The sequence below is a fragment of the Thalia democratica genome, chromosome 4 (genome assembly GCF_965202585.1).
Source record: "Thalia democratica chromosome 4, ktThaDemo2.hap1.1, whole genome shotgun sequence".
Lineage (NCBI taxonomy): Eukaryota > Metazoa > Chordata > Thaliacea > Salpida > Salpidae > Thalia > Thalia democratica.
In genome coordinates, this window is record NC_139168.1 from 59,222,860 (window position 1) to 59,250,652 (window position 27,793).

Genomic DNA, 27,793 nt, shown 5'->3' on the forward strand with positions numbered 1-27,793 from the left:
AGGACTATAAAATTAAATAAAAATGCCAAATGTAACTTCAAGAAATGATGCCATGAGGGGTCTGGCTGTTTTTATATCTGACATAAGAAACTGTAAGTTTTTGAGAAATATTAAATAAAATTTTTTTTTAAAGATTTTGAAAACAGTTTAGTTATAACGTGTTTTAATATTACTTCAAAATTAATTTTATCTATATAATATATAAAAAGTTATATTAGCGTTTATTTTTTTACATTATGTTTTACACAAGGCAATGATCAAATAAGTAAACTTTAAGCTTTAATCATTGCTGTACACTAAACAATTTGTAAGATATAATATTATTTAAAAATATAAATTTTGTTGTTTAAAAGAAGTCTCTAAGTTCTAGTTAAGCTCTTTAATTTTAGAATTAATCATTTTATTTTTTTGTTTATCAATATTGTAATAAACATATTTTTTACCCTAAGATAACTAAAACTTTTAAAATTGATAAGAACACTTCCTTTATTTTTTAATCTAGTTTTAATTGAGTGTATAATGATATCTTTAGAGTTAAAAAACAACTAAAAAATAAATATATACTAGTTTGTGCATTTGTACAGCTACATTTATACGTTACTGAAATAAAAGTGTCATTTTTAATAAATTACTAAGAGAAAAAAATGTTGACATTTCTGCTTAGAGTAGGATAACATCCTGCTGACCAGATTTGAACTGCCAAAAGAAATCATTTACAATGTATTTTTTAGCTTGAAAACATCTTTTGCAAATCAAATAACATTTAAATTTTAAATGAAAAAGTTTTAAAGTTCTCACTTAATTTGATTTTTTGTCTTTAATAAATGATTGTTTCATTGTAATTTTACTTAAAGAGATATTCTAGTTTTTATTGTACTATTTTACAAAAATAAGTGACTTGTTAAGGCTACCTGGTAAGTCCTACCGGTAAAAGATTTCTTCTGGTAAATTTGACCTGCTGACTATAAAAGTTTCCCACCTCTAGCTAAATGTATCAAACAAAGTTTGTCTTACCAGTGAATGTTTAGTTATAATTATATTTTGAACGCCAAGTTACAACAAACAGATACTTTGTTTCTAAGTTTTTTCAGTAGTCTTTATTTAATTACCTAAAATTTTATTTATACATATTAAGATCAGTAATTTTTAATATAGTTAGAGATTACTCACGTGATTTTAATAAACAGGTAAAAGTAAAGAAGCAGAAAGTAGAAGAATAAACAAAGAACTTGCTAACATAAGATCAAAATTTAAGGGTATGTTTAGAAAACTTGAATATTTTTTGTTTTGGGTTATAAATAACTTTAAAGTTAGGTACAATATTTTATACTAACTAATAATTTAAAAGTAATTTTTTAATTCTTAGCTATTTATAAAATAAGTATTGTTTTTTTGTAATTCTTAATAAAATAGTATACTTTAGTTTCTTCTTAAAATTTTGTTTTGTATTCAAAAATTAGTCTCTATCAACTTCTGTATTTGATGAAAAATATAGATTTGAAAAATATAAATGTGTTGTTGGAGTTCTAATGATTTTTAATTTTTTACTGTATGTAATTCTTTTAAGCAGACATATCTTGTAATCTCAAATTTAATAACAAATAAAATAAAAATCTTTTACAAAGTTGCCATTAATTCAGTTTAAAGTTAAAAAAAATCAGGCCAACTTTGGTTAGTTAGAAATTTTTTCAGGTTATATTTCAAAAACTTTATATATTTGCTTTTTTTTTTTAAATTTCAGGCTAGTTTGGATTTTCAGAAATCTTAAGCTAGATTTTATGACTTAATTTTTTTTCTTAAAAACTACAGTTTCATTTTAAGTATTAGGTCTTTTTTAATTTAAATCATTTTTCATGATTCAAGCTTGATTGATAGTAACTTTTTTCTGGCCTGAGTTTATGTTTTTGGCTCTTACTATTTTTTTTTCAATTTGCACACAAACTCACAATAGTTTAGACTAATTTGATTTAACATATATTAAGGACCGTTTTAAAGAGTGGCAGCCCTATTTTTGTAAATAAGACAAATTCTGTAATATTTGTATTTTAAAATAGTTTACAATTGTAAGAAGTATTAAAAAATGAATATTTTTAAAAAGTTATAGAGCCATGCAAACTAATAGTTATATCAAATAAAATAAAGTAGTTTTAACATTATTTATTTGATAAAATACACAAAAATTTTAAGGATTTTTTGAATCTAAATTACCGTTTACCAAACTGTTTGAAATTTATAAACTTCTTTAAAATGGTTAAAAATATTATTTATAATAGAATGAATTTAAGTTTTATTTCTATTCGCTAGTTTTATGTTTAATGCACTGCATATCTTAGTATGTATGTTTTTGTAATGATATATTTTTTGCTAAACTTTTATTAAATAAAGTTTTGTATAGAAAATGTAACAATCAGGGTTGCCAAAAAACCTGGAATCCTGGAAAAACCTGAAGTTTGACAATTTAGGCTAAAAAAAATCTGGAAAAACCTGGAATTTGATAAATTTTGAAAAAAAAAAACTTAGTTTTGAACAAAAATCACTAAAAAACCTGGAACTTTAAACATTTTTTACATGTTAAATAGTAAAATTTTAGTTGACACGAAAAATCTACCATATTAATTAATATTTGATAGTTTTGTACAAATGTCATTGTATGTACTAAGTTATCGCCTTTTATACCAAGCAAATAAGTTTAAACTTATTAATGAGATTTTTATAATTTAACTTTGTTTAATGCTTTGTTTATGTTTGTTTTTAATTGAATATAAATGTATTTTATTTTTATTCTGCTTAATCTGTGTTCTGTTTAAGTGGCTCAGGTATTGATGCCTGAGTCCAACATTGTACAATAAACAATGTAATAATAATAAAAATAATAATATAGATACAAATTTTTTGTCTTCATTAAATTTTTTTATTATTAAAAAACACATTCAAAGTAGCTTCACAGTATTTTTACATTGTTCTTATGCTACTTAACACAGTTTTTAACCTTAAACTTAGCTTTAAACTAAAAATAGACCCAAAAGCGTGTACTTTTAAAAATCTGGAAGAAGTTTCTCAAAAAAATTTGGTAACCCTGAACAATATTTTAGACTAGTAAAAAAATAAGTTTTATATATATATTTTTTAAATCATTTTGCCGCTTTTTTAAAAAGTATACAAACATTTTTTTTAACATTTACTTTAAAAACTACATTATAGGATTGGTTTATGTTTTTCTTCTTATTCTTATTTAGCAAAGCGAAGTACTAACTTAAGAGTTTCCCTTTATCAAATGAATTAGCCAGTATTATATGTTTATTACATTTTAAAACAATTCTTTAAAGTATGAGAAGTTGACATACAAGCTACACTTATGTTTTCCAAAAACATTTTAAGAAAAGTTTTTAATAATATTCTGCTTGTTAGTTGATTTACTATTAGATAAATTAAGTAGAATTATGACCATATAATTTTTTTAATAAATTTAAATTATGAATAGTTATTTTTTTTTTCATCTATACAAGTAAACTTACTTTAGTTTAAAAATATTCTTATTGGCTCTATTTGAAACAATTTAACAAGTATAGTATAAATTTGAAATTAAATTAATATTTTATATCCATATAAATAAATGATGTTCAAAGTTTTTTATAACAAACTAGTTTAGTTAAACATCATATTAAAAAAAAAATGTAAAATAAATCATGTTTGTAGATTTACAAATGTTTAAAGTAAGTCAAAAGGATGTTTACATACTTTTTAAACGTACTAAAATCTTAGATAAATAGAATATTTGAGCATTATTAGGCAGCATAGTTATTGAAAAACTTCTTTTTTATGTACAAAAATATTGTTGTAGTTTTTTAAAAGTTTTTTCGTCACAACCATGTTGCTACTTACTTAAACTTATAGTAAATTTATAGTAAATAACATTATTTCTACAAAAAATTAATTAGATAAATATATAATTGTAGTTCGTAGTACTCATTAAATTAATTAGGATAAGAACAAGAAGTATACACTAGACAATAGATGATTTAACAGCACTGATTATGTTTAATTATTTTACGTCAAATATTTTTTAGTTTTTACTTAAATACATTATATGCACACTAATGTACATAATGCGAACTAGTTTTAACATTATTGCCCCAAAGGCACACAAATTTTTTAGATATTTGTTTATAAATTTCAGCTGAATCAGGTAAATACAAAACTAACTAAACTTAGAAATTAATGAGAATCTAACATTGTTAAAAAGCATTGCTAGTTTAAACAATTTTATAAAATTTAAATTTAATGGTTATTAAATTTGTAAATATTTAATATCTGTAGTAATAGTGCGTATATTGTTAAAGTAAAACTAAAAATTTACAGGAGACAAAACGTTAGACGGATACAGCAAGAAGAAGTATGTTTGCAAGCTTCTGTTTATTTTCTTGCTCGGTCACGATATTGACTTTGGTCACATTGAAGCTGTAAACCTTTTAAGCTCCAACAGATACACTGAGAAGCAAATTGTTAGCTCTAAGTCTTTTACATGATTTTTTAGTTTGTATTTAATTGCAATAAGTAATTTAAGTTTAAATTTTTTGTTTAATTATAGTCGTTGATATAACAAATAATTTAGATATTTTAAACCTTTGTACAAACTAATAGTTCCATATTTGTCTTATAAACCGTTTTTTGTTTAAAGTACTTTAAGAGTGATTTTTTTTTCTTTTAACAAGCCAACTTGAAAATGTTGCTGATAATAGTAATAAATAGATAAATATTAATAAGTTACATAGGGTTGCCACACTATCAGACTAGTTTGAATTTTATTGAGATATATATACAAAATTGGGCTTACTCAGGATAGTTTTTTTTTCATATACTCATGCTAGTTTTTGTTAAATTTCAAATGAGTTTAAATTTATTTAATTTAGATATTTAGATCTTTTTTAGTTAGTTTATTTTATACTCTTACACTTTGTTAGTTCTACAGAGTTTATTTTAAATTGTTAGAGTTTTTTGCCTTGCGGCCACCTAAACTTAAATATAATAAAACTGTTTCGATTGAAATATACTGGTTATGCATATATTTAAACATGTTAATTACGTCAAAGGTATAAATTAAATTATATCCACACTACTGTGCACACTAATCTTAAAATTGTTGCCCCAAAAAAACAAAAAATAATTTGAGGTTTAATAAATTTGGGCTTAACAATTAAACTTTAACAAATAAACTTTAAATTTGAGTTTTTGGTCGTTCAGGCAATTTTTGTCTTAAAGAGTGGTAACGATTTAGAAATTCTCTATTGATGTTTCTAATTAAGCTGTACTAAAATAAAATAAGGCTCCGTGAGTGTAAAACAATATTTATTTTAGATAAATTTAACAAGTCTAAAAAATGACCTCTAATTATGGCTGATAAAGTTCAATCACGTTATTAAATTATAATAATTTAAATGTTTCAAAACTATACTAATACATAAAATTAAACTTTTTACCAATTATTTTTTTCAATATGATCTATATATAAATCAATTTGCAACAATTCGAGTACAAAATAATTTCAGGGCTACTTGTTCATATCGGTGATGGTGAACGCACGAAGCGACTTGATGAAGCTGATAGTGCAGAACATGAAGAACGACCTCTCATCTTCCAAGCCGGTTCACGTCAACTTGGCACTCCACTGCATTGCCAACATCGGCTCTCTCGACATGGCAGAAGCTTTTGCTCCCGAAGTTCCCAAGCTCATAGTTTCACCGTTAGTTTTACGCTCGTATAAAAGAAACTTCAGTTATACATATTTGATACCATCAATGAGGTATGAAATACTTTGTTCATAGTAATTTTGTTTATATACAAGTTGGTGTTAACCACAAGACATTATTTTTTGTTCAGTACAAAAGTTTTATGACTTTTATAAACGTGTAAGTTTTTTTATATTAAAAGAACATTATGCTATTTTACTTTAATTCTAAACATTTCATTAAAACTAAACTGGAAAAGCATAGTTAATCAAAATTGAACTTTTTTGAAATAGAAACTTGGTTTAGGAAGTTTATTTGTGATAAAAGTAAATGAAATAATATAGTAGTTCAAACTATTTGAAAACTACAAATAAACTGTAAAACATATACTCTGTGTTTAAAATTTCTACAAGTTTCTTATTTTTAAAAATATAATTAAAATTTTCACTATTCCTTTATTAAACACATATTTTTAAGGATTACTTTAGAGAAGGATTTCAATGTTTGCGTTTGGGTATATAGTAAGAGTAAGTAGTATACTAGGTTTAAAGTTATAATTGTGTACACTTACATAAGCTATACAAAAAGATTTTTTAAAAGGAGAACGTAACTAAGAATAAATAAAAATTACAATATGAAAAAAAAAAAGATTAAAGTTGATAATGTTTGACAAACGTCTTATAAATGCACAGGCAAGCAAACGAGTCAGTGAAGCAGTCGGCAGCATTGTGCTTGCTGAGGCTGTTCAGAACAAGCAAGGAATCGATGACTTACGCCGATTGGGCATCCAGGGTCATACATCTGCTCAACGATCATCACATGGTCAGTTTCAAGCAAATTAAAAATTTTAGACCTGTTTTATTTACGAACTCGTTTTTTCAAACTAAAGAATATTGTAATTTTTAGTAAAATTAAATACAAAAAGTGCTGACATTAAATAGTTTAAAAAAAAAAACTACTAATTGGTACAGTCTTAAATTTTTACTTTACTTTAATCTACTCTATAACAGTTTCGACGTATAATTCGATTTATGAAAAATTGTTATATTTTTAAAAATGATTTGAAAGACTATTTTTAACTTTTATTTGCGAACTATCCTGAATTTTTTATTAGTTTAGAAAGATTGATTTCCACTACTATAAATTGTGATTAAAATTACGAGCTGTACTTTTTTATTAAATATCATATTTAAAAAATATAACAGAATACATTTCATTTTCTTTAAATTTATTTTAGTACTTTCGTAGTAAGGCTCATCAGAAATAGTTTCTTACTAAATTGGAATGAATATAAATTGAAATAAAATCATACTGAAGTTTAAAATAGAAATGAAAGTACTAAAATAAATTTAAAGAAAATGAAATGTATTCTGTTATGTTTTTTAAATAAATTATGCACCGGAAAAAACTATTAATTATCATCAAAGTAAAAGTTTTTGCGTCCTGATTTATGCATTTAAACAGTTGAGCAAAAACTTTTCATTTAAATAATAATTCAATTACAATAGTTATGAAATTAAACACACAGGGAGTAGTAACATCGGCAGCCAGCTTGATAAGAGCACTGGCGCAACATTCTCCTGCAGAATACAAGGGATGCGTCGCTCTTGCCGTCAGCAGATTGTCAAGAATTGTCACTTCGGCCTACACCGATTTGCAGGTAACCTGAAGTTGGCCACCTAAGTTATAGATTTTATTTGATTACTTATATTTTTATGGGAAGTTTGAGGTGAAAAATATTCTTTTGGAACCTTTTTTCTAACAATAAGCTTTTATTAAAGCTTGTAAATTGTTTGTATGTTCAGTAATTTTTTTTGCTGCCAAGTGTATAATTATTTTCTACCATATTTAACTTTTTAATAAAATGAAGGTTATTTAAATAAGCAAAATTGCTGCATTTCTTACTCATAACTTTTAAATTTATATTTGTGTATTTAGTATTATAAAAGGTTTAATTTTTCTACAAAAATGCTTTATTAATTGTATTTTTGAAATATAGCTTGATTATAGCTTGTAGTGCTAATTTTTTAATTTATACATTTAAAAGTTTTTTTACACAAATTTGTAGTATAACTTTTCAACTATATCAAATTAAAACTTATTTCGTTATTGTAATATTTATAACTGTTAGTTCACTGATTTGCAGTTTTAGTTTTTACTATAGCACATATGTTTAGAAAAACTTTGTGATCATAATAATAATTTTTTTTTTTTTTGTGTGTCCTGTTTAAGTGGCTCAGGTTTTGATGCCTGAGTCCAACATTGCACAATAAACAGTATAATAATAATAAAGTTTATAATTAAAATTTTAGCTTATCAATAAGCTTAAGAACTTAAGCTAACTTTAGTTATAAAAACTATAAAACTCGGTTTAATCTTGCACCAGTTTAAGATACATAATTATTCTTTTGGTTGTATCAATAAAAGTATCGCCTTAGCTTTAAAGTATGATTAATATCTGAAAAAGCTATAATTTATTATCAATTTGTTCTCAATGGCAAATTAAAACCGGTAATAGCAAAAAGTTTAAATAGTTTCACGGTTTTATTATTGTTTAAAAATATTTATCAAGATGTAGTTATTAAAGTAAAGTGGTAAAATTTTTTTTTGAAAAGTTATTTTGTTGAGACAAATTGTTGTAAACTAGTCTGTTTGGTTTCATTACGGAAGATATTAAATAAATATTTACTACAAATTTAAAATTCTTGTTAACGTTTAATTTTAGAAAAGTCATAAAACTAATACTTAAGATTTAAATATACCTTTTTTATATTATGCTGTAAGTATGTAAAACTTTATTTTAAAAACCTAAGAAAAATACGATTCGAATATTTATTCACTTTTCAATTATCATTTGCTAATATATAAATCAAATTCTAATAATTATATGTTGCTTTAGTTATTCAAGCTGTATAGCTGTAAATTATTTTCAACATTATTGAAAAATATTATCTAATGACTTATCTCTTTTTCAATATCATATAGTTAAAAGTTGTCACTTTAAATGTAATGATGAGCATTGAATTTTTTTATGTTAATATTTGTAAAAATTAATTTTCACAAACAACAACAAACAGGATTACAGCTACTATTTTGTTCCCGCACCTTGGCTGAGCGTGAAGTTACTCAAGCTACTTCAATGTTACCCAGTGCCGGGTATGTTTGCTTAATTACTAATTCGCTTGATTGTTTCTCTGCTCTACCCAGTATTTATTTAATTATTATAAGCTTTTTAAAGATTTTTGCTGCTTCATATCTACAAATGCATATAAGTATACAATGATGTTGGTTTAAAAAACATCGAAAAAAACTGTCTCAACTCTTTAAAAACAAACACAACAGCTTTTTTCTATGGTTTTTTTTACAAAGGTAATTTCACTGTATGTTCAAATTATTCAAAGCTGTCCAACTTCTTATATAAAAAAGGCAGACTGCGTTCAAACTATTCATTCTAAATACATACAAATAGTTGATTTATTTTCGTTTTGATTTTTTATAAAAATATTACTTTAAAAGTGGATATTCTCTAATATATACAATATATTTTTTGAAAATTTAATTCATTAATAATTCTGTACAAATGAATTTTTTTGAATGTAATAAGTTTTAGAGTCAAAATATAAGTTTGAACTTTTTATTTTACTTAAGTCTTAAACAATGTTATAATCATAGCTGACGTATAAAAATTATGTTTATGTTATTTTATTGAAAAAACATTAAAGTTAACTGTAGTAAACAAACTAGTTGCTTTACTTGTTGGTCTATTTATGTTACAGCTTTTATTTTATTTGAACCTGCTTATTTAAGTTTTTTGTTCGATCTTCTGTAATCTATTTTTATTTATTGTATAAACTTGTGGTCTTAGGCCCTTTTATAAACTGAGCATAATAAATTACTGGAAAGTTAACTTTGTGCACTTCAGATTAAAGAAGTATAAATTGATATGAAAAAGCACTTTTTTTAAAATGTCTCAAGTCTCTAAATGAGCCAGTTAAATAAACTCAAAGTTTTTTATTTTTTATTAATAAAAATATGAAATTATTTGTAGTTACAATGAAAAATTACTTAGTTTCCTGGGTAAAGAGCATATTTAAATAGATTATACAATAAGTCAAAACATATAGTTGTATCAAATTGAATTTTACTTTGTTTTATCAGTATTAAAATATCATATACTGTAATTGGTTACCTAATTGCTTCGAAAAGGATAAGGTTGACCATAGTTTTAAATTACTTTGAAACAATGATAAAATACTAATTTCAACTCTGAAAAACATTAGTTAAATTAGTTGATTATATATTTTTAAGGTAGTTCACTCAAAAAAAGCTTAAGCATTTGAAAAATTTGGTCTCACTAGTTTTTTATTGTTAATTGAAGTAAAATTTTTTAATTACTGTATAAGTCATGTTAGAGACTGATTAAAGTTAAATCATTTTGTACTTGTTTATTCTATAGTAACTTTTATAGTAATAATAAAAGTTTTCACTTTTATGCTTACTTCTTTTATTTGCTTCCAAATTTCAAATATATCTATACTTATAAATGAGTTAGTTTTCTATATCTTGAATCATTAGACGTTTCATCAACTCAAGTAGTTTTTAGTCCTAAATCTTGTACACACTTGCATTTCTTAATTGATAACTTATAATGTTTTATACAGCTTTTGAGAATTACAGAATATATGCAGTTAAACGTATAATCCTGTTTTTTATTAAAATTGATAGCTAACTAATATTTTCTATATAAAATACAGAGGAGCCAGCAGTTAGAGCTCGGTTAATCGAGTGTCTTGAAACGATTCTCAACAAATGTCAGGAACCTCCAAAGTCCAAGAAAGTTCAGCATTCAAACGCGAAAAATGCTGTGCTGTTCGAAGCCATCAATCTCATTATTCATATTGACAGGTTAGAATTTAAAAATATTAAATAAAGTGTTATTTTAAATGCATAGTATTTAAACACAATTTTATTGCAAGACTTTTTCCATTATAACTATATTATAATTATATTAATTTTTCGTAAGAATCAAAAAGAATGTGACTCCAACTTATAGTGCAGTATTTAAACATATTGAGAACTGTGCATATTGTACAAATTATAACAACATTTATAGTTTTTTTGAAATCATTAAAACGTCCAGTTCTTATAATGATCTATTATCTACAAAAGCTTTACTAATTAAAAAAACTTCAACCAAATTTGAATAATTAGCTTGGTCCTGTAAAGGATCAAGACTCAAGAGTTACTATTAATATGTTTAAATAATCCATTTTGTTTTAATTGGTTTTTTGTTTAAGAAATAAATTTTTGTTTATTACTTTTCGTTTTAATTGATTGTGTTTTTTATTAAGTGTTTAGTTTCACTTTATTTTTATTGTTTTTAGTTAATTTGTGATTTTTTAGTATTTTTGATGAGGGACTTTGTGAGTTCCGAAAACGCTTAAATTGTTTGAATTATTTATTAATTTGCTTAAATTGTTTAAAAACGCTTAAATTGTAAAATTTATTATGGAAAAAGTCTTGTGTCTTGCAGTAAAATGGTTTCTAAATACATTTTAAGGTCTGTTTATATCTGAAATGTATATTAATTTGATTATTTTCTTCAAACATTAAAAAATAAAGTAATTTTTTTTAAAGTAAAAATAAAGTCTTTTAAGTACTATTATAGGAAGGTTTTTGAACGTATTTATATACCATTTGCAACTTAATATCAATAGATTACTCATTTTGTTTTATATTTTATTACACAAAGCTTTTCAAAACTATACGAGTTTCATTGTCAAGTGATAAATTATAAATGAAATTTGAAAAATTTTTCGTTAAGTGAACTTAAAAAATAACTTTAAATTATGACGTATGAATAAATTAAAATAAATACAAAATTTAGAGATTTAGAGGTAAAACTAAAGTAAAGATATGTTTATTAATAGATTGTTACTAAACACTTTTTTTCACAATTTGATCTTATTTTATATAGTTTTAACTAAGCTACAAGATGCTTTTTACAGATTAAAAAAATTCAAAATAACTTTTGAGATATAGCCGGTCAAAGTTGGAGGCTACAATAGGTTTCTTATGGGAGGCTCAAACTAATACGGCAAAAATAGACTATTTCACTAAAAATCTATCTTCTCCTACGTTTTTTGAGATAACTACCTCAGATTTTTAGAAAGTGTTCCTTGATATATTCAGAAAATTTTATCAGAAAAAAAAATTAAAAAAATATAAAAAAGAAAAAAATTATATAAAAAAACAAAAAAAAAACATTTTTTAGAAGATATATTTTTAGTGATTTCTAGTTATTCGCTTTTTTAGTTTTCGCCTCCCATAAGGAACCTATTGTTGCCTCCGACTTTGACCAGCTATATCTCGAAAACTATTTTGAATTTTTAAAATCCGTACAAAGCATCTTGTAGCTTAGTAAAAACTATATAAAATAAGATCGAATTGTGACCCCCCAATGCCCTTAATAATTTTAATGTCTTTTTATAGTTTAACTCAATATCTAAATACACTTAACAGTGAAGTTAAAGATTTAACTTTACAAAACACTATCTTATTTCAAACAGTGAACCGAACCTTCTGATAAGAGCTTGCAATCAGCTCGGTCAATTTCTCTCGCACCGAGAAACAAACTTGAGGTACTTGGCACTCGAGTCCATGTGCTTGCTTGCCAACAGCGAGTTTTCATCAGACGCTGTGAAAAAGCACCGTGAAACTGTCATAAACGCCTTAAAGGTTTGTTTAACCATCGGCCCAAATTGCTTTTTTGTTTTGAAGTTAAACACACGTGTAGATAAATTTAAAACTATTAACTTGATGTCGTGAAAATATTTTGATAACATTTTGGTTACTATAAAATAGGGTTGGGCAACGTTTTTTACACAACGGGCCGGATCCAAAAAAATTTGTCATTTGCGGGCCGGAGCATCTCGAATTAGCTATTTACCGGATCCGGTATCCGGATCTAACCGAATGATGACTTTTTAGATCCGAACCCGACTAGATACTAATTTTAAATCGAGATCCGGATCCGGTCAGATTCTAGTTTAAATAAAAGTTTTGGATCCGGCAAGAATCTAATTTTATAGATGCAGTTGATCACTTTTTTGATTCTTTAAATTCACAAAACTTTTTCAAGTCTAACAGCTTAAGATGTAGATTGAGACATGTCACATGTTCAAATAATAACTATAAATATAATAGACATTGTAATTGTCAAGAGTACGTACTACGTATATAAAATATCGTACTTAAAAAATACTTTGCTTGAGGTAATGTGACAAAAATATATTCAAACTAAGTTAGAACAACACAAAATATTAGGACAAAATGGTGTATCTATTGGTACACATTAAATTATAAAGTCATTTTTTAGAATTTTTTTTTAAGTCAAATTCTTACAGTTTTGTTTTCAAAAAATATGATACAAAGTTTTATAATATTGACCCTTTGCGGGCCTGTCACTTCGCTCGCGGGCCGGTCATTTTCATTTTCGGGCCGGATCTTATTCAAATTTAAAAAACGGTTGGGGGCCGGTCAATTCCACTCTGCGGGCCGGATCCGGCCCGCGGGCCGTACGTTGCCCACCCCTACTATAAAACAATTGCTATAAGTTAAAGCAGTATATGTTTTAAAAAGAATATTAGTATTTTTTTTAAATATAAGATGACTGTGATGCAGTTTTATTTTTTTTTTTAATGTTGTAGACGGAGAGAGACGTGTCAGTGCGCCAACGTGCGGTTGATTTATTGTATGCCATGTGCGACAAAACAAATGCGGAGGAAATCGTTGCTGAGATGCTGAAATATCTCAAAACTGCTGACTACGCAATCCGTGAGGAAATGGTTCGTTGCATAACAATTTTTGTTAAACTAAAGTATATCATTACAGTTTAACAACAACGACTTGTTTCAGTGAGTAAATTATAAGTTACTAAATACTTACTTTAAGTAAATATATTTTTTAAGAATACTGAAAAAAAATGTTGAACTAAAAGTTTAAACATATAAATCTACATTTTTGTTTGTTTCCTTTTGTTAAAGAAATATATTTTATTACAAAAGTTTGTTCAAAATTCAAAATAAAAAACAGGTGTTGAAAGTGGCGATATTGTCGGAGAAGTACGCTTGTGATTACACGTGGTACGTGGATACCATACTGCAGTTGATAAGAGTGGCTGGTGATTACGTGAGTGAAGAAGTGTGGCACCGAGTCATACAAATTGTCATCAACAGGGATGATGCGCAGGGGTACGCTGCCAAGACTGTATTTGAAGTAAGCAGATTTTTTTAATACTTATGATAATGTTTGAAATTCTAAATTGAATTAGAAAATCTTTTTTTTTCTTGAAAGAAGCAAAGCTTGAAGACTTTTTGTTTGTTATTTTAGTGCAGCTGATTTTATATTTTAAGAAATAATGAGTTTAAAATTTGCTACAGACAATTGAGTAAGAGCTGTTAGTAGTTTAAATTTTTTATAAAACTCAATAACTTGTAATGTTTTTATGAAGAATTTGCAAGCGCCTGCATGCCACGAAAACATGGTGAAAGTTGGAGGATATATTTTAGGTTTGTGGTTTTTCTACATATGATTAATAGTATTATGATGCTATATAATTTTGTTTATATTAAATATAGACGTGTTTCGATTTAAAAGTTTATAAATATAGAAGTTTTTGCATTAAGGATATTGTAATTGTGACATAAAACATACTTAAGTAAAAAAAAGGCAACAACTTTTTGTAAAAATCAATAAGTTTATTTAAGAAGAATTAGTAACTCTTACTAAAACAAACAAGTAAAATAAAACACATAAAACATTATAATGTACTTTTACGCTGAATTTTTCGAAAAAGCTAAATTGCATTTTGTTTACGTGCTACCTACGTCACGATTCCAAACGTTAGTTGCTAAATCTATTTTAAATTACTTATAAAAAACAAGTGTATACTCATTTCTGTTAAGTGACTATACTGCTCCTTAAAATATTAAATAGTTTATTAATGTTACTGATTAGATTGATTTTGCACTTTAAATGCTATTTAACTTAATAGCATGGAGGTGTCAGAGGGTTCATTTTAGTTGATAACTTTTTGCTATTCACTATGGTGTGTATACATAAATTTCAACATTTGATATTTCACAGGCGAGTTTGGCAACTTGATAGCCGGTGATCAGCGATCGTCGCCGCTCATTCAGTTCAAACTTCTGCATTCGAAATTCCACTTGTGTTCCGCCTCCACTCGAGCTCTTCTCCTCTCAACTTACATAAAGTTCATCAACCTCTTCCCTGAAATCAAACCAACTGTGCAGGTTCGACTTGTTGCTTAAAATTTAAGATGCTGTGTTTCGCATCATTTTTTATAAATGCTTATAGTATGGGTATTGCAAGATCATTTGTTTTTAATTAATTTGTTGTATAATGTTATTTTGAAGCTATATATTTATTATTAAGAAAAGTACTATCGAGTTTTTAAATAACGCATGTAAAAGTGGGTGTTAAATTTTATGTTAAAAGCTGATCACACCAACCGAATAATAACATCAGAATGTGCTGAAAAACGACAATCAGCTGAAGAACGCCGACGTCGAGTTGCAGCAACGAGCGCTTGAGTATTCCCAGCTTTCCACCATAACGTCCCCGGATGTGCTTGCCACCGTTCTCGAAGAGATGCCTCCGTTCACCGAGAGGGAAAGCTCCATACTGGCCAAACTTAAGAAGAAGAAGCCCAGCACGGTAATGCGGTTTTCGTTGATTTACATAAATTTGTAAGAAACTCCAATGAATCGATGACTGGTTTTTAGAATTTACTGAGTTTTTGAAATTTGTACAATTGTATTTAAATTTGATAGCTTGTTTTACTTAAGTTTGAACTTATGTATATGTGAAGAATTTATCTGTAATTAAATATTGTTATTGTTGCTAGTTTGAATTTGTAGAAGTAAAATATCAAAGATGCTCATTAGTTTAAACGTAATTTTAAGTTTGATTTGTATCCAAGTTTTTAAAAACAATGATATTCAAACTCACATACGTTACTATGAAACGAAAGTATCATGACTTTACAGCTATTCCAAGGCGTAAGGAAACATGCAGAGGTAAATATTTTATATTTGCATGAAAAGTAATGCAAATATTAAGTAATAGCTTGATTAAGTAATGGATTTGAAATATTAACATACTGATATATGCATTTTTTTACTTTGTTAACATTATTTGAAATGAAAAAATAAATAGTATAAAAGTGTATCACTCTGTTGTTAATTCAAGCAACAAACCACATTAAAAATTTATCAACCTGTTACTAACATCTAACTTTGCATTAAAAGCAGTATAAGGTTTGGAAGTTTACATGTAAAAAAACTTTTTTTAACTTTTACTTAATTTTTCATCTAATCTGTGCTACTTTTTTAATACAGAAAGAAGAGAATTATTTGAACAGTAGTTAGATTTATAAAAGTGTTTAACTCAATAGTTTCTTAAATAAACATAACTACTGCTTATTTTTTTGAAATTATTTGTTTTATTTTTTTTATACACAACTAATCTATAATATAACGATACTTATTTTGAAATCTGAATGCTTTGTTTTTTCTGATGAACTTAAGTTTTCACATATTATTGTTATTGTAAACATAATTAAGATTTTCTAATTTACACTATCAAACTAGTTGCCTTTATGATAAACCAAAAAAAAGCTTCTGTTTGAATACATAAGTTTATGAAAATGTATTAATAAAAATATGTTTATTTGTACTCAGTTTTGTTTAATAACCTTAGTTTTTGTTGGTGTAATATTCTTTATTTTGTTAAATAGTCAAGAAGCATTTAAGTTTTTTTTTGAAGACTGAAACGAAAAATAAAGTGGTGTAACAATTTAATAAAAAAAAAAAAAAAATTCTTAACTCTAATTTTGAATATTTATAGTATTTTTTATATAGAAAGTTTAGTTTTATATATAAATTTTGTCTAATAGTTCTATAATACCTTAGACGTTTTAACTTTCTGATAAAATAATGTGGGTTAGAATTTTTAACACTTAACAATTTATTTTTATTGAGTTTTAATAATGTTTTAAATATGATTTACTATAAAATACTCAAGTATTGAACACTTCAGTTTGAGCATGTTTCTTACTACTTTTGTTTAATTTTCAACATTTTTTAATGTCTTAAAGTCTCCACAATTAATTGCTACAATTCAGCAGAAATATTTAATAAAGTTCTTGATAAAAGTATTAGTTTTAATCTTATCTGTATAAGTTTTTTTTCTAGTTTGGTATACGATTTTATTGTAATTGGATAGCCTTAACAGAGCTTCAACAATTGTTGCACAGTAGTTACTGCTGTTCTGACTTTTTAAACAATAATTTTTTAATAACAACAGGAAACAATAGAGTTTTTCTGTGCCTTTCTCTGCTTTGATTGCACTGTTTTAATTATAACTTCAAACTAAAATTCAAAAATAACTTTTTATATAACAAAAACTTGTTCTAATTATTTTTCAGTATAGATTTTTACTCCAAAAACTTACTAAGTTTGTTTTGTTTAAAATCGAATAGACTTTCAATAGTAAAGTATCATTTTGGGTTTAATTTTATCTTAAAACACTATCAAATTAACTGTATTTAGAAAAAATAATTATTAATATTTTTTTTTTAAATAAATTATATTAGAAATGGCAAACAATTCCGATTTGTCTTTGTAAAATAAAAAAGCTTTTTTCAAATTTTGAAAATAATAAACTAACAGAACTTGGAAAAAGCTGACTCAGAGAAACCCCAATCACCGTCGATAAGCAAATCAAATGGCGAGAAACCCACGCTTGCTGAGGTTGCACAGGTTGGATTGTTCACACCATGTTCTTTTAGTACTATATTTTAAAATCATAAAACGTACAAATAAGTTTAACAAGCTTTAATCATTAAGTTTAGTGTTAAATAATTTTGTTCTGTAAAATAGATAAACTAGGTTCAAAAATTTTTCGATAATTAATTATGTACTTTAAACACTAAAGTGTTTAAAAATATATACAAAGTACTCCAAAAGAAATATTATTGAGTGTCAATCATTTCGAAACATATACATATAATATTTTTATACTCTTTTTAATTTCTTTTAAAAATATACTTGAACAATAGTAGTGTTTAAGTATCTTTTATTCACTCACAAGAGTTTAAACGTGTTAAGAGAGTAGGTGTATTAAGGGCATGAAAAAAAAAGGATCTTGTATTAAAGCTTTAAGTACGGGTAGTTTTTTTGATAAAATAGAAAAATTAAAAAAAACACTTTTATGAGATATATATCTTTTGTAAAAAGTTTCCGATACAAACCCTTCAACAAAATATTTTTCGTTGTCAAATTTTAAGAAAGTTTATAATTTTGCTAAATATGTTTCTATTTGTTTTTTGATAAAAAAATTTAAATTTTCAAGAATTATTAAAAACATTTAAAATATTTTAGTGTTACAGTTTTAGAAATGTTTTAAAGTTAGTAACTTTAATAAAAAAGAAGTTTTTTGGATAAAACGTTTTTTTTTTAAATTTAAAAGACACTTTCAATAAACTTAATGTGTATAATTAAATAGATTTGGTAAAAAATTAAAGAAGAAAAATATTTTTAGAGAATTATTTTTTTTGCAATTTTAGTTAATTAATGCCTTTCACAAGGAACACACTCAAAGTTACATTTTTAATTTTGTTAAGCGGAAAAAAATGTGTTTGATAGCAAAGGTGAGACTGTACAATTTAATTACAGCCTGTAAAACCCCCGATAGCCTTATATTAAGTAAAGCAAGCTTTACTTAGAAGCCAAATGAAATTGTTTGTACATTTAACTTTACCATACAACTATAACAATTTTATTAAATCAGATGTTTATTTGAAATTAACAACAAAACAAACAATATCAGCCCGAAAAGGAACCAGCATCCGTGGATCTGTTGGGATTAGGAGTTCCCCAGGAACCTGAAGCTCCCAAAAATGATCTTCTGTTCGATATGCTCGGCGATTCAACCCCTCAAGTCGCTGAATTTAACATGAGCACGTCAGTTTTGCGTTTGTTAAAATTATTTAATGGTTACAATGCAATCAATGCTTATTACTCTGTCTTTTATTCAACTTTTTATTTAAAAGGATATGATTAAAACGAGAATATCCTTGTAGAATTTAAAATTCTTGACTACGAACTATTCAAGTTTCCTTTCTTAAGAGTAAAAATTGTCAATACCTACTATTTTAATTTAAGTTGAAAATAATTTTTAATGTAAAATACTTTAATTATACCAATACTAATACTTTTTAAAACTCAATTATAGATTAAACATTAAAGTGTAGTACATAAAAACCATTTGAGTTTAAAGTTGATGAAAATTTAAAAGAGTATCTCAAATTCACACAGCTCATACATTATTTAAAATAAAGTTAGTTGCCACTTGTTTAGGAAAGTAAATAAGTTTAAAATGTTACCCTACTTATTGTGGCATTGTGTATTAAGTTGTGTCCATACGACGGAAATCAGTCGTAATAATTAAAAAAACACCTTTTCAGATATTGTAATTAGTCTTATTAAAAATAATTAGTAGAAAATAAAGGTCACTAGTAAAATGTCTTATAAAAATTTAACTGATAACTGAATAGCAAAGAACCTGAGGATTTGGTGGAGACCACCGCTGAAGAAAATAACGATGATGCTACTGAGAAGTGAGATACTGTAGCATGAAACTACATGTTAAATGTAGTTGTTTGTCGTTGTAATTTGTATGGGTACAGTTGGTGGTAGAACTATATTACTCTGATCATGTAATATTGGCGTAGTTAATTGATTTGTTGATGTCTAATTTAAGGTGGCTAATTGTAATATTTGCTTAATATCGGTAAATTTAAATTTATTATAAATTTATTTATTAGTTTAGTATTTGCAATTTAATAATATTAAAAAAGGAGTTCTAATTAAAAGATCAGATCCAGCAAGATCCTAACTTTTGAGATATGAATGTAAATGATTCAGCTTAAAAATTGTCCTTTGAGCTCTCAAAGGTGTATTACAGGGTTTTCCAAACTTCTTTTATAATTGGCCCCTTCTTCAGTAAAAAAATATTGCAACCACTAATTACAAACCTCAGAATATTAGTATAAGTTTTAAATTTCCTGTAATCTATACCTAAGGTTTCATTCAATACATATCCAAGAATATCTACTGTAAGTTATTTGTTGCTACCTTTTAGTTATCGCCCCATTTTAAAACTCTTTATTACAAGCCCCAGAAGTTTCGAATTTCCCGTGAAATGTACCGAGATTTTTTTACTCTTCATTTTAAAACCCAGAATATCTAGTGTTAGTTAGCCGCCTTACAAGTTATTGCCCCGACTTACTGAAATCGCCCAAAAAAAGGGGCGTTTTTGCCTCTTTCGGAATACTGGTAGTGTACATTTTTACTAACAAAATTAATCTTGTGAAAGAGTTGGTAAGATTTTACCAATAAAATGAGCACTAAAATGAATTATTAGAAAGTTAATATAAGTAAGCTTGTTTACGTAAGTATCAGGGTAGAAGATAGTACAATTCTAAAAATTCACTCAAATGTAATTATTTTTTAATTTGCTGCTTCAATTAAAAAAAAAAAACATTTATAATGTACAAAATAATATTCAGTTCTTTTATAAAGTTTTGAAATAGCAGCTAACGATTTTCATCCTAAAAAACTCTAAACTGTTGAGTTAATAATAATGAAAAATTTGTTTTATTATGTTTTACAATCTGTTATTTTTAAACACGATAACCACCGATATGTTGATTTACCATCGTAGTCTAATAACTAAAAAGTTGAAAAAACAATATGTTATATAAGTTAGTAGTTATCCCAACGAAGGTGTATTGGTTATGTATTTCAAAAAAATTATCTGATTTTTAATATTAAAGTAGTTGAAAAATACTTATAACTAACTTTAAAATTATATTTTCATTATCTATACTTAGTTTTAACAAGTGTGCAGTACGTATATAAAACTAAAACCAAGTCCCTGCTTAAAACATTCCGTTGTTTTTGTTTTACAGTAACCTCTCGCTTATTTACGCACATTGTGTCCACAGAAAAAATGCGTAAAGATACAAGAGATCGTAAAGATACGAGAGGTACCAAATATACTTACTATAATGGCTGTTTTTTTTAAATTGCTTCTAGTTAAAAGCAGACTGGGCACTTTCCCACTTTTAATAATTCGTTTACTTTATTTATAAATATGGAAACAAAAGATAAAACTATACATTTATTAGAAAAACAGGATATAAATTTATATAAAATAATTAAAAAAAAAAAAAATTATACAGTAATCTACCTTTATTCTACCAACATATGTATCAATAGATTTTATCTTAATTTATATGTGACTTATTTGATACTTAACATTTATATTCTATTCTACTTAGCAAATTCAATTTATAATTAAGCAAATGACTTTTTACAATGGTGTTATTTATATATAGGGCAAAAGTGGTTTATTATTTATTTGTATTTTAAACTCTCATTATTTCATTATACTTTCATTATTTAACTTAGTCATACTTCTTTCAGAATTTTAATATAGTCTCTTATCGTTACCAAAATTAGAATTAATGAGGTATAATTAATGTTTATCAATTAGCTAGGAACATAAGTTTACAAAGTCTAAAGATATAGAGAGGTTAGTTAGCATTAAAAAACATATTTTAAATTAAAAATATACAATAAACCTAATTTGTGCAATATTAAAAAAAAATTTTTTGATTTTTTTAGAATTCTAAAATGCGTAACTAAACGAGAGTGCGTAACTTCACGAGTGCTTAAAGATACGTGAGGTTACTGTACTTTGTATTGTCTTTTAATCACAGTGTTGTAGCCTAGATCAATACTTCCAGTATTAATCTTGAATTAGCTAATGAAGAACTTTTTAAGAAGCGAGTTGTTATAAAATCGATAAAAAACAAAGTTTTGATTTAAATGCATATAAATTAAACTGTTCAGTTTCTATATTAAATTAAACTTCTGCAGTTTTTTTTTTATTAGTATTCAATTCATACAATTTTACATTGTTATAATAATTTTTGAAAATAACTTAAAATAAGTTTTTATAAAATAAATACGATTGCAGTGAAGCTTTTTTGTTTTTTAATGTTTTTAATGATTTAAAAAAATATGCATTATTCTGTTTTTGTCAGACATAAAGTTTGCGCTACATTTACTTAACAGCTGTATAAATTTACAATAGAAATATAGTTATTAATAAAGTTAACTGCAAAAAATGCTCAACAGCTGCTAAGTAAATAAGTCCGGTTTAAAATTATATTTTTAATATTCTTAACAACACTTTCATATTTAGACTTTAACTTCTTGAAAATTTATTTTTTTAATTTTTCAAACAGATTCTTGTTCAAAAATAGTGGAGTTTTGTATGAAAATTCGAGCTTACAAATCGGACTTAAGTGCGAGTATAAAGAACACTTCGGTTGGTTTATAGCATGATTTATTTATAACCGACTTTAAGTTTTAATGTACAACGGTTTTTTTATGAATTAAGGGCATAGGGGGGGGGGGGGTCCGACAAAAATAAAATTGTATCTTAAATGAAAGCTTAAAGTAAAAACTACAAGCCAGTTTTTATAGAATTAAAAAATCTCATTTAATTTCTGAGATATTGTAATTTTTATAAAAAGTTTCCGATACAAACGTATGGACCGCAAATTTTTCGGGGTCAATTTTCTCGGAAATTTAAAAAATCACTAAAAACCTATCTCCTCCTTCATTTTATGGGCTAGAGACCTCAAACTTTCAGGAAACGTTCCTTTTGTAATTTAGAAGACTTTGAATGTTGGAATTTTTAAAATATTAAAAATTAAAAATTTTACATAAAAAAAACAAAAAAAAATAGGTGGTTTTTTTTTCATAAAAATTTTATTTTTCAAAATTAAAAAAATTCCTGCATTCAATCTCTTTAAAATTTAGTAACACACTTTCTGTAAAAGTTTGAAGAAGATTTCTTAAAAAATGAAGGAGGAGATAGATTTTTAGTGAAATGTTTTTTTTTTAATTTTTAGTTTGCGATTTCCATAAGGAACCTATTGAGGTCACCGACTTTGATTGCTCATATCTTAAAAAATACTTTAAATTTTTTTAAGTGGTTAAAAATGTCTGATAGCTCAGATAAAACTATATAATTTAAGATCCACTTGTAAAAATCAAAGTGGACCCCCTATGCCCTTAGTGCTTTTTAAAAACTAAACATGTTTTCTTGATACAAAATAATTTTAAGATATAACATAATAATAATATTATTACAAGTTGTACAATATTTATTTAAAGAAAGTATTTAATATATTTTAAACTAAATTAAATAAAAATTCAACATTACTTCTGTAAACCATGGTCTTCATTCATAGGTAGGGTCGGAATATTTTTCGGAAACAACACAACAGCAGAATTGACAGAGTTTTCCACGAAAATTGTTCTTGGGCCTACCTTGGTAGACAAGGTATTGAAAAATATAATTAAATTATTTTAAGAAAATGTCTATTGCTAACTTAAAACTAAAAGTATTGGAAAATATAAGACATTTTCGAATCTTATTCAAGTTTCAGTTAATACTAATTATTTTGAAACATAATCTAGTATTATTTAGTATTATTTAACAAACGTTACATTTTAGATAAATTTTAATAGTTAGTATTTATTTTATTTATAAAAATTTGAAAACTTTGTTTAAGCGAGTGAATTTGTTGATTTAAACATTTGTGTTTTGCAAAAGCCATTGAAATTTCAACTAAAGTTTTTCGTTAAGCCGCCACTGAAATCAATAAGATCAATACAAAAAGTTTCGATTGCTTCAAACATCTTTTCTGTCTGTAGAAATTGAAAAGTATTTTTATTGTAAAATGATTTTTTATAACTTAATTCATTTTTATTAGTTTATAAAACAGTATAACTTATTTTATGTTTTTTAATACTTAAATCCTATATGTTTAAGTTTTTTAGTTATTTAAAACAAATTGAAGTTTTCATTTATAAATCTTATTTGGTTTAATTTAATTAATGTTTCAAAAGCTTAAGTATAATAAAAAGTTTAGTAGTATCTAGGTGTATATAAAATAAATAAATATATCATCAAAAAAATAATGCTTAGTACTAAACATTATTATCATAGTTTTTGTAAATTGTTTTATTTTTTAAATAATTACTAATTTAAAATTTATAATTTAAACATGCTACAGTTATTTCTGAAACAATTTTTAGAGTTTTGTTTCACAAATTTAACCTGCTATAACTTATACTGGTCAATATGAAGCTATGAAAATGCAAATAATGTTAAGTATTTTTTTGCTTTTTAACTCCAAAGTATTCTGTCTGAACATAAATATGGTGAAAATAACAGCTATCTAGTATTGTGAAAATATTTATCATTTTTTTATAATCGAATGTAGAATTTATGAATAAGTACAGTTTAATAAACTGTAGTACTTGCTTTTATTTTTTGTAAACAAACACATAATTTAAAAGCAGCATTTGACATAAGCAAGAGCTAAAAGCTATAGTGATCCATCAAGACGAGCTTATATAATAAAGAAACTTATTTTATTACTAACGTGCTTTTATGCATGGATCTTACGTGAATTTACCTAAAATGTTTTCAAAGTAAAAAGTGCTTTAACTTTATAAATTTTAACCTGTTGCATTTCAAACTGTTTAATTTTAATCGACAGTTGACATGGACTGTTTTCCAAGAAGCACCGAATCGCGTGTTTGGCAATGAACAAGTAAAGTACTTTATTAATCTCGAGTGCCAGCAAATGTTTGAAGACTATCCGGAGCTTCATGTGAGGTAATTTTGTTTTGAATTTAATTAAGAAATACTTTTAATACTAACGTACAACTTAAAGCTTTTTACAAGTGCTGGGTTGTTTTTACAAAGCTTACAAAATTTTGTTTGAAAGCCTGCTTTGTTTTTAAGTTAGTGGGTTTCCCGCGCAAAACTAGGTGGTTTTAAAACATACTAGTTTCAAAGTTTAATTAACATTAATGTTTTTATTTATAGTTTCAAACAAGGTGGAGTCCCTCAGTCGATAAAAGTGAAGCTTCCAATACTGATAAACAAGTTTCTGCAACCTGTTGAAATGAGCTCTAACGACTTCTTCACAAGATGGAAGCAACTCGGAGCGTTAGTTGATTGTTGGACTATTGTTTAATCTTCAATTACAAAAATCAGTGTGTAATATAAAAACAACTTTACTTATTACTTAATTTTTTGCTAAAGTTTTTTGAATGATTGTTTAATACATTTCTATAATAAAGTAACGTATTTAAAAAATTATGTATAAAATTAAAACAAGGTAAACAAATTGTTACTCTAAACTTTATCCTCATTTGCTTTATTTTAGAATTAGTTGAAGTTGATACATGTTTTATGTTATAAAGTATATTTGAGGTTATTTAATTCCACTAAAAAAACTTTATCAAAATTCAATTATCTAAAAAAAATACATTGTTAATTTTTCCTAATATTGAAATAACAGTTTACACAATAACTAGTTTTACAAAACCTTCTTCGATAACTATAAACAGCATTTAAATCAAAGTTAAGTTGATAATTAAAGCTGTTTTATTTGTTCACTTTGTTTCGCAGACCTACTCAAGAATGCCAGAAAATATTCGACTGTAAATCTCAGATTAGTATTGAAAATAGTGCCAGTAAAATTACAGGTATTTTTTATATTTTTATATCTTTATTTACTTGTTCAGTAGTAAATTTTATTACATTTTGTTTAAACTAAAATGATTGTTTACTTTCTCTCGTAAAATAAGTTATGTGAACATACTTTTTATATACACAAGCTTAATCAAGGTAATTTATTTGCTTCCAAGTATTTAAATAACCTAAAAAATAACTAGTTTTAGTCTGTTGTTTAAAATAATTAACAAAAGTTCAAATATAAATTTTTTGAGGTTATAAAGTTTTAACTTTAAGTAATTGAAAGTTTTAAGTGTGTTAGATGTTTAGTATTTTTATTTGCATTATCATTTGTATAAAGTAAGAAAAGTTAAAAAATATTCTCAGTATTTTTAAATTGAACGAATAAAATATAAGTACTTAAAGTGTAAGAAAATGGATTTATGTAATTTGATTCCAGGATTTGGACTATCGAATTTAACGGGGGTCGATCCGAACCCAGATAATTCAGTAGGAGCCGGTATCGTGAAAATGAAGTCTCAACAAATAGGATGTCTGTTGAGACTTGAGCCGGATAAGAAATCAAATGTGAGTTTTGCTGAGTTTAAAACTTCTAAACTTTTTACTTAACGTATTTTTTTATGAGTTCTTATTTTAGTTTATTCTTAAGGTTTATTAACGTTAGAATTTAATCGGAAAATTTAAAGCTCGATTATTGTGAAATAAAATGTCATTGATAATAAAACTTAAATATCTAATATGTATACAAACATTTTACATTATACTTTTATTAGTAATTGTTGTACTTTAAAAAGTTGTGCATATTCTTACATATGGAAACCAATGTACTTAATATTTTTTATGTTAACATATTTTAATTAAAAAACCATATTATATTGTGTTTCAGTATTTAAATGTTTATTATTTGCTTTAAGTTTAATAGAAGTCAATATAAAAGTAATTATAACTCTATTAAAAATGTTTGATAATTTGTTAACAATTTTTGCATTTAAAAATCATATTACTTTACTCAAGAGCACTTTAAATGCCTTTAAAAAACATTTGTGTATATAAAACATATATTATTGAAAAAATATGTGAAAAATATTTTTTTTCGTGCAACAGAGATACAGACTGACGGTTCGCAGCAACAACTCTCAGCTTTCCACATTATTCTGCAGCCTGCTGGAAAAACAGTTGTGACGCAACAATCCAACATTCCCCTTACATAGCAACGACAAACTTGCTGCTTTTGACGGCTAAAAATTTTCTAATAAGTAGCTACTTTCAGGCTTTGATGACAGATCTTAAAAGTTGTTATGTTTTTATAAAATGATTGTTTTTTATTTATCTTGTAATCGTTATGTTTTTCTTAAAATATACTTGTCACTTTTTTATTAACTATTTTCAATTGAATTTCATTAGTACAATGCTTCTATAAGTTAAACCTTCTGTGTTTTTTTCTGAAATTTAGTGTTGGTGACTACTAAAAATTGTGAGTTTATTTTACAAGTATGGTTATAATAATAGTAGTGCAATAGAAAAGTTAATAATGATAAAGCTTGGTGGTTTCAAAAAATACAAAATAGTTTTCTTTTACCTATTTTTTTTTTGTGCCATTTAATTTATTTCAAATGTATGTTTTAATAGAAAATACTTGAATTTTAACTTCAGACGTAGAGTTTTAATTGTTATCTATCAAGAAAAAATAAAAGGGTTTACAACCTTAAAATAATTGTTACTTTCTTTTTCTTTAATACACGTTTGATATTTATTACACTTTGATCACGATCATTTTGCGTGTAAGCTTCCTAATATGCTGGTTTGATTTATTGTACTTTTTTCATATTTTAGTTGCAACCATTTTCAATAAAGACGTCATCAGAATGTTTAAAGTCCGTAATCTTAAAGCTTTTATAAGGTAGTTGGACTGAAAAAAATTCTTGGGTTTTTCCTTGAGAACAATTGTTGTAGTTAAAACAAGCTACAAGTACAGGTTGATGAACAAAAACATTCTCTAAGTAAAAAGTTGCGTTTCATTGTAAAAATAAGTTTACTTTAAGTTAATTTTTAAGTTTAAGCATCTTGTATTAAGTAAGTATTTTCTTCAGAAAGTACTAGGTTTTTAATAGTTTAATGTCTAAAAAAAAAAAATAGTTAAATGTCTTAAGTTTTCTATTGAACTCTAGTTTTATATAACTTGACCAAGATAAAAGTTATTAAAAGTCAAACACTGAAAATCGCAAATTATTAATCTGCAAAAAGAAAAACATGGTTGACAATAAAGCGAGGTTATTGTTTAATGATCGACAATAAAAATGCAATCAAAATGTTTAGTCTAAGGACCTGGTGTACGAAAGAACCTTTCGCTT

The 27,793-nt window shown here is 25.5% G+C and overlaps 1 protein-coding gene across 3 annotated transcripts; it reads left to right on the plus strand.

The window, feature by feature from the left end:
- Positions 1-27,293, plus strand: LOC145833744 (AP-2 complex subunit alpha-2-like). 3 transcript variants are annotated; one of them, XM_082940911.1, is made up of 25 exons: positions 1-92; positions 1,188-1,256; positions 4,360-4,502; positions 5,547-5,740; positions 6,419-6,548; positions 7,255-7,386; positions 8,804-8,882; positions 10,481-10,631; positions 12,296-12,464; positions 13,436-13,573; positions 13,821-14,003; positions 14,239-14,296; positions 14,874-15,040; positions 15,276-15,464; positions 15,797-15,826; positions 17,480-17,569; positions 18,639-18,772; positions 19,366-19,428; positions 22,126-22,208; positions 23,140-23,231; positions 24,457-24,575; positions 24,789-24,911; positions 25,377-25,453; positions 25,882-26,009; positions 26,547-27,293. In XM_082940911.1, exons 1-25 carry the CDS (start codon positions 23-25, stop codon positions 26,622-26,624), a joined length of 2,889 nt encoding a protein of 962 aa, XP_082797037.1. In that variant the 5' UTR covers positions 1-22; the 3' UTR covers positions 26,625-27,293. The 3 variants fall into 3 exon arrangements, with proteins under 3 accessions (XP_082797037.1, XP_082797039.1, XP_082797038.1); XM_082940913.1 differs by lacking the exon at positions 19,366-19,428; XM_082940912.1 differs by lacking the exon at positions 15,797-15,826.
- Positions 27,294-27,793: the final 500 nt, after the last annotated feature.